General features: G+C 33.7%; 1 protein-coding gene across 1 annotated transcript; it reads right to left on the bottom strand.

Annotated features, from left to right (window-relative positions):
* Positions 1-1,494: 1,494 nt before the first annotated feature.
* Positions 1,495-5,593, bottom strand: LOC127419269 (adenosine receptor A1-like). Its single transcript, XM_051660541.1, has 2 exons — positions 5,173-5,593; positions 1,495-2,420 (listed from the first exon to the last, which is right to left on the bottom strand). Exons 1-2 carry the CDS (start codon positions 5,493-5,495, stop codon positions 1,769-1,771), a joined length of 975 nt encoding a protein of 324 aa, XP_051516501.1. The 5' UTR covers positions 5,496-5,593; the 3' UTR covers positions 1,495-1,768.
* Between the last annotated feature and the right edge of the window lie 3,206 nt (positions 5,594-8,799).

Raw genomic sequence — 8,799 nt, 5'->3', positions numbered from 1 at the left:
GCATGCCTGCTTTTATAGCAGACAGCTTCGCGCTTAAAAAGGCGGGGCTCAAACACCATAGCCAATATTAGAATATTGCCATTATTGTAGAGAGGTTTCAACAAGGTCGTGTGGAAGGACACTCCCCATATGCGTTAGCAAAACACAATGTCAAGTGTACTGAGTCGTAAGGAAAAAAATAAAAATAAAAAAATAAAATATATATATATATATATATATATATATATATATATATATATATATATATATATATATATATATATATATATATATTTGCCTTTAGATATTCCAAGATATGAGATAAATAATCATTTAAAACATAAAAAGCCAACATTACCATTAGAAGCACAGTTCAAACTTATTAAAATTACATGATCAAACATTTGAATATGTAGGCCTATGTGTTCATTTATTATATATACTGTAGTTATTTCTATTAAATGCATAATTTAAGGTATTTCAACTATTCAGACTTAAATTTGTTGTTCTTAGTGTCTCTTATTGAATGTGCAATCATGCATGTTTTAGTGGTAACTTTGAGTTAACTTACCTCAGTAGTAAACATTTGTTAAGTACGATATCATCGACATTAAATCTTTCCTTTCCAGGTCAGAACTGTCTGCTTTTTGAGTTTTCAATTTGATAATTAAAGGGATAGTTCACCCAAAAAGGAAAATTATCTCATCATTTACTCACCCTCAAGGCATTCCAGATGTGTATGACTTTCTTTCTTCTGCAGAACAGAAATTATGATCTTTAGAAGAATATTTCAGCTCTGTAGTTCCTCACAAAAAGTGAATGGGTGCCAAAAATGTGAAGCTCCAAAATCCACATAAAAGGAGCATAACAGTAATCTATATGACTCTAGTGGTTAAATCCATGTCTTCTGAAGCGATATGATAGATGTGGGTGAGAAACAGATTCATATTTAAGTAAATTTTTTTTTTATCATAAATTCTCCTCCCTGCCCAGTAGGGGGTGATATTCATTAAGACTGTGAATCACTAAAAACACAAGAAGAAGAATGGGAAAGTAAAAGTGAAGTGGAGACTGACTGAGCAAGGAGGATAATTTATAGTAAAATGGATCTGTTTCTTACCCACACCAATCATATCGCTTCTGAAGACATTTATTTAACCACCAGAGTCGTCTTGAGTACTTTTATGTTTCCCTTATGTGGATTTTGCAGCTTCAAAATTTTGGCACCCATTCACTTGCATTGTATGGACCTACAGAGCTGAAATATTCTTCTAAAAATCTTCATTTGTGTTCAGAAGATGAAAGAAAGTTATACACATCTGGGATGGCATGAGGGTGAGTAAATAAGTACATGTATTAATTGTGAAATAAAACATATAAGGTTTATAAAGTAATTAGCCTATATTTTTAATATAACACTTTTTACTTAAAACAAAATTACAAAATTTTACACTATATAGAACATGTTTTGTATTGTTAAATCTAACATAATTTTTCACTGTATGGTAACTTAAAACTAAACAGATATTTATTGTAGCAATTTTTACAGTGTTTGTATATCAGTAGCTTGTGGAGCCCCAAGTAGTCAATTAGCTCCAACGCAAACACCCTATAGACTGAAGCTTTTCAGTGATATTGTCCAATTTACCATCACACAAAGATTCTCTCAGACTTTGTTACAGAGTTTGAAAGAGTTAATAGTTCAGGTTTATTAGGGGGAAAAAAAATTCAGATTTGTGTTATTCTCTTATGTAGTGATTGAAAAGCCAGTGTTAGAGGTTAATGTGATTTAATGACCAGCATTCTGTTCTCCTGGCTGGGATCTCCATGAGGGACTTGGTAAGTCTCCCTGGCCTCTCCAGCAGAGCACATACCCTCTCCAGATCTCCAGGTAAGCCTCTCGTATCTTTCTGATACGAAGGGCATAGACCACAGGGTTCAGAGCTGAGTTGGCGTGAGAGAGGAGAATACCTGCATAGAAAGCAATCTGAGGGACACCTTGTGGGCCCATTGAAAGCAGTACACAATTCATGAGATGCAGAGGCATCCAACATATTGCAAACAGTAGGAGAACCAGGGCCAGGGAGCGAGCCAACCTCTTCTCCTTGATCAAAAATGCCCTTAGCTTCGATTCACCAGGCGCTGAAATCTTGTCTACCCTCCGGAGGCGCTTGCGTAGACTGTAGAAAACCAGAGCGTAAAGAAGCGTCATGGCTGCCAAGGGAAGTAGGATGCAGCCCAGGTAGTTGAAGTAGACCATATAAGGCAGTGAAATGACCGCTAAGAAGGTGCAGTTAATATAGGAGGAATTATGGAGATTGGAGGGGAGGGAATCGCCATTATGCCAGCCAAAAAGAGGGGTAAAACCCAGCAGACAAGAGACCAACCAACACACGACCACTGCAGTCCATGAACGCTGCTCATTGGCTATCTCTTTGTACCTGCAAGCACACAGCTCCGTTTTTATTAAATGTATATCATGTAAATCATTAATTATTATAAAAGAACAGCTGGACACTCAGTAAAGTTAAACATAGACATTATGATTATGTACTACTAAATTATAAACCTTAATAATTATGTAAACTATTTGTAATAATCATGTAATAAATTAATAATTAAATATTAGAATTGTTTGAAAAACCATTATATTTGACTGTGTCAACATTAAGGTCATGTTCATACTAATTAGTTTTAGTTTGAAAATGCATTCATTTCGCCACGTTTAAGTCTCATCCACACTAGAACGGAGTTCGAAAACACTTTCCATTACCGCATATTTTGGGAAACGATGACATTAGGAAACTGAAAACTGAGTTTTCAAACGTATTAGTGTGAGTCTATGAAAGATTACTATGTGTTAAAAGAATGTTTTAGGTTCAATAAAAGTTAAAAGTTAAGCTCAATAGAAAGCATTTGTAGCATAATGTTGATTACCACAAAATTATTCTATTAATTTAAATGATTAAATTATACAAATTAAAATTATTTTGACCTGTCCCTCGTTTATTAAAGAAAGAGAGCAAAAATCGCATTACAACAAGGCACTTACAATGAAAGTAAATGTGGCCAGTCCATGAAAGTTTAAACACACACCGTTTCAAAAGTATAGCTGCAAGAGATTAACAGTATATGTGTTAACATGATCTTAATGTGATCAAATCAGAGATTTACTGGCATTACACTGTTTATCGAATTACAGGGTTTACTGGTCCTACGTCGTCATGACAACAACGTTGTAATTTTGGATATAACTTTACCCATATATGGTTACTAAGCTATTTTATTACACTAAAATCATGTTAACGTGTATAATGTTAACGTCTAGTGACTATACTTTTTTTTTGTATAATTTATGGACTGGCCTCATTCACTTCCATTGTAAGTGCCTTTTCACAACAACAATTTAGCTTTTTTATTTTTAAATGAATGAGGGACGAGTCTAAATAATATTTTTTTTTTGTAGCAGTTAACATTATGCCACAAATGCTGTCGATTAAGCTTAACTTGTATAGAACCCAGAAAATGTATTGTGTCACTGAGGTCTGGATGTGGGAAAAGCATCTGCTATTTGTCAGTTGGGCGCACAGGAGTTAATCTGGGTCAACAATTGTCTTATTGTTTAAATTACTACAGTGTAATAAGTGTGAGAACACTGTTCATGGGTCCTAAAAGACAAAATAAAAACAGTCTGCTCAAATCCCAAACTCAAGACCATTTTGGAAAAACTAAAAATAGAAATGGCTGCAACCTAGTCTCATAGAATGAACGTTACTATAAATATATTTTTGCAATCTGTGTTTTAAGTGCCAAATTCTACGTTTCGATGCAGTTTTCTGATGAAATTAACAGCAGAGGCACTACAACAACTGTGCATTTCATTCGCTTTCACACAAATCTCGACTACAACGGCTGACTTTACATACACTTATTTTTCACTGTATTACTTACACACTGCTAAGTTATGATCTCGATACACTTTGACTCTAAAGCATCATTTGAAAAACGATACATTTCAATGCTTGTATTACAGATCTACCAATATTTACACGCTTATGCCAATGTGTTTATCTTGCGTGGTATCTCACCTGATAGAGTGTTGGACTATGGACGTGGAACACCACAATTCGAGACCAGCAAACATGAAAAGTGAAACGTGATACAAGCGTGTCATTGAAGCATCAAAGAATGACTTGGTTGCTTCAGAAAATGTCCTTTTCTTTTCTAATTTGATTTTAGAACACATTCGATTAGGTTTAAGTGTTGGTTAAGGGTAAGGATGTCTGTTTTTTTCACCTCTCATTTGCTTTTAGGACACTATTGGTTAGGTTTAGGTTAAAGTTTTATGTTAGGGAGGTACGTTTTACCCACTAAAACCACCATCTAAAATTTACCTTAAAAACGTCATCTGATTACAACACCATTTCACTCGCTTTTGGTGCCCCCCACTGGATATTTCACTGGGGATCCGCAGCAAAATGTGTAATGAAGCACGTAATTTTGTTTTGCAAAAATGTTGCCATGGTCATGTAATTTTCAGGCTGGAAAAATTACAGTATTTGTATTGGAAAATGTTTTTATATTAGGATAAAGTTTTTGACAAAGATTTGACCACAATTAGCATCATTGTTTCTTTCATTTATTTTATTTGTACAATTTGTACTTTCTTGACAACTTTTATGGAGCTTTTATGACTTAGACATTCTACTGCATCACTTAGTTTGTGTTCTATGGAGGAGAAAAAAATCATACAGGTTTGAATGACATGAGAGTAAGTAAATGATGACATAATTGTAATTTTTGAGTGAACTATCCCTTTAATGGTTCTCTGGCTATGTTTGAAATTGCTATTTAGTAGCTGACTGTTTAAACTGCATTTTAAACTGCTAATTTTTTTTTATACTTATTACGCGTGCAGCTTTTATGATCTAATTTTAATTGAAAGACTACATTAAATATTTATACTTTTAACTAGGCACTAGATCTTGTTGTTGGTTCTCACTGTTGAAAATAACAATTCTGTCATTATTTACTCAACATTTTGCTTCAAACCTGACTTTCTTTTTTTCCATGGAACATAAGATGTTATGCAGAATGTTAGTTTCAGTTACCATTCACTTTCATTGCATTGACTGAGTTTTAACTATTTCTTTAATAACATAATATCACAATTGTTGATTAAAAAGCTCTTACCTGAGAGGTATAGAGACACGCAGGTATCGGTCCACAGCAATAGCCAGCAGTGAGAGCACAGAAGCTTGGGTCAGTACCAGCACCACACAGCTGACTGCCAGGCAGGCCTGAAATGTTATCTGAACCCACCCATCCACCAGCACAGCCAGTGGCACTGCCACCACCCCCACCAGAAAATCAGCCACGGCCAGAGACGCCACGAAACAGAAGGTGGGCTGACGGAGGGTCCGCCTCAAACACACAGCCCATACGACCAGCACGTTCCCCAGGCAGCATGCCATGGCGATGAGGAGCTCCAGTGAGGTGTAGACCAGCCAGGCCATGATAACACCAATAACTATAAGACAATAAGAGAACGGAACTGGAGAAGCTTGGAAAATATCGCAGTTAAGAAGACTTCTGGGGTGACATCTGAAGATGGAATCTGTGACCATCTGGTCTGCTCTCCTCCTTGACAGGCACACACACACTCTCAAACACACACCCTGATCTTCAGTATGCATCTCTGGGGGTCTAATTTCCACTCATTGGTTTTGTGAACAGACAATGTTTATTCACAGTCACATCTGTATTTAATCATTTAATTCCATTCGCAGGCGGACAAAATACTGATATTCAATTCCAAGTCACAATCCAAATGATAAGAGAAGTTTATTAGCCTACATTGTTTATAAATACAAATGGCACCCACATTTACTTTTAAAGGGATAGTTCACTCAAAAATTAAAATTCTCTCATGATTTACTCACCCTCATGCCATCCCGGAAGTGTATGACTTTCTTTCTTCTGCAGAACACAAATTAAGATTTTTAAAAGAATATTTCAGCACTGTTGGTCCATACACTGCAAGCAAATGGTGGTCAGAACTTTGAATCTCCAAAAAGCACATAAAATCAGCACAAAAGTAATCTATAAGACTCCAGTGGTTTAATCAATGTCTTCTTAATCAATATGAATGGTGTGGGTGAGAAAAAGATCAATATTTAAGTTCTTTTTTACTGTAAATCTCCAATTTCACTTTCACATTCTTCTTTAGTTTTTTGGCGATTTGAATTCTTCATGCATATCACCACCTACTGGTCAAAGGTGTAGATTTATAATAAAATATAAATCACATGACCTCATTCAGTTCCAGGTGTGGCAGAAATATTTAATGTATATTTTAATGTTTTAATGCAATTTTGTGTAAAAACATAAAATTATGGCTGTCCAATCATATGATGGCTGTCCAATCATATGAGTTATAAAAAAAGATTTCCACTGGAAAAAATCGCAATTGATATTACTTCCAATTCCAATTCATCACACTGGAAATTCATGTTGAGTTCATTACATTATAGGATACAGTACCTTAGTATGTTTGCAATAAAGTGGCAGTAAATATGTCGTAAATTTGCAGAAAACAACACAGTTTGAAAAAAATAAAAAAAAATCAGAAAATAAGGAAAATTTCAGAGACAAAAAGTGAAAAAACATAACATTGTTACTGTTTCATTCAACTTTCTAAAGACTACAAAAATATTTAATAGAAGATTTTCTTCATGTTTAGACAGTACGGCAAGCATTAATAGTAAAAAAGATACACTGTCAACTTCATTCAGATAAATATTAATATAATGTTTAATATAAGTACATGTTAAATAGACCAATTTTTGTAATTCCTTTTGGCTTTACACTACAATTTTTTTTTTTTTTTTTTTTTTTTTTAGCATATTTCTAAGATTTACACATTTCCATTAAATTGAAATGAGAAATATTTAACATAATTAAATTAATAAAAATAAAATAAAACTTTAATATATGTAAGTTTTATTCATTAAATTTGATTAAAGATTACTCAATTCAATTTGACAGAAATTTGTTATGAAATTAAAATGCGTAAATCTTAAATAAGAACAGCACAGTGCAGTACAGTGGCAAAATAAAAGACAATTTTGTGAAAATTATGAAAATCATGGTTAATATTTTTCTCTTTAGTGAAAATATGAAGCTTATAAATAGTCTTTATATTTTAGGAGGAGGTTCCCACAAAGGGGTCATCATATTTTGGGGTCCTCTTTATTATTAATATTATTATTATTATTATTTTGTTTTTTCTTTATTATTATTTTTATTTGTATTTTGTTTTTTAAATTATTATTATTATTATTATTATTATTATTATTATTATTATTATTATTATTATTTATCCCAGGTATAATGCACTTTGGTAGATTTAGTAGGTCGGACTCTACTTCTGTGCATACAGAAAAGCTGCAAGCCTTGCACAGTATAAATACTAAATGAAGAAATAGTAAGAGTAGATTGGAATTGCTATCTACAACATGAAAGTAACAAGTACACACTGGACACATTTGTGCCACCTTTTGGAACAATTGGGAAATACATCAAAATCTGAATCTGAACAACTATGATAAATCACGCAGAACAATCAAAATCAATGTCCAAGCCACCAAACACTGACCTATAGCCAATATAAATGCCAAATATCAGTCAAAGAACAAATTTCTTAAGCAAATACATCTTTCCTAGCCAAAAATACTTTTGCCTAGCCAAAAAAATAAATAGAAAATAAACATAAGAAATAATGAATAAATTAAAACAAAAATGCTTACATTGCTTTTTAGTTATACCATGTTTTCATTGGTTTCTGTGGTTTTAACAAGACACTGACAAATAATGCAAACAACAACTTTCCCTTCTTGTCAATCATTAACAGTTCTGTTGTAGTGGCGGTTTTCCAGAGTACACGTGCTTTGCATATGTGACCATATGTGTGTGCAAGGATATGTGTGTGGTGCTCTTGTGTCGTGGGCTTGTGGAAAACTGCCATTGGACACAAAGCAGGTTGTTGTCATCTGTCTGAGCCCCTCAAACTGAGGCTTATCTGTGATAAGGTATTAAGGCATGACAGAAATCAACAGACTGTAAAAATGCAGATGAAAAATGCAATGATGGAAGCTGATACTTCGAAAGTATGATGGGGGCAGTAAATCAGGCAGATATATGGCAGATTCAGTTGTGGTATATTGACTGGCCTTTGTCTGAACTTAAATGGAAAAGCTTGTGTAAATTCCAGATCATATATCACTTTACAGGCCTGTAGAGATTATAAAGATATCATAAAATGTAAACTGTTGATGTCATTGAAATGGTTACTGTTCTTATGTGATCCATATGAATATAGGTGCAGTTCCAGACACAACAATTCCTCAGTTAAGACTCAGGACTTCAGGTGTTTATGAAGGTATACTGTGCTACTGAGTGTTTTGGGGGAAAATCAAATCAAAAGGACCTTTAGCCCCTTTATACTGTACAGTCCTATCCTATCATATTTATTTATTTATTTATTTATATATTTGGACATGTACCATGGTAATATCATGGTATTATCTCAAGTAGAATGGACTAGAATGTAAATTCATGATTCATACAAACATTTTAATCATTCAGTACTATGATATTACAATCTGATACTATCAGTGTACCATGGATCTGCCACAGTACTTGTTTAAACATCATTCTAGCTTGAGATGATTTACTTTTTGGTGTCATAAGAATTCAAAGGAAGCTTTGAGTTTCTAAACTTTGTCAATGTAATAATTGAACCATTTGACTTGAGTCTTT

The sequence above is a fragment of the Myxocyprinus asiaticus genome, chromosome 28 (assembly GCF_019703515.2).
Source record: "Myxocyprinus asiaticus isolate MX2 ecotype Aquarium Trade chromosome 28, UBuf_Myxa_2, whole genome shotgun sequence".
Taxonomy (NCBI): domain Eukaryota; kingdom Metazoa; phylum Chordata; class Actinopteri; order Cypriniformes; family Catostomidae; genus Myxocyprinus; species Myxocyprinus asiaticus.
Note: the sequence above shows the minus strand (reverse complement) of the source record. Positions and strands in the feature narration are given on the sequence as shown.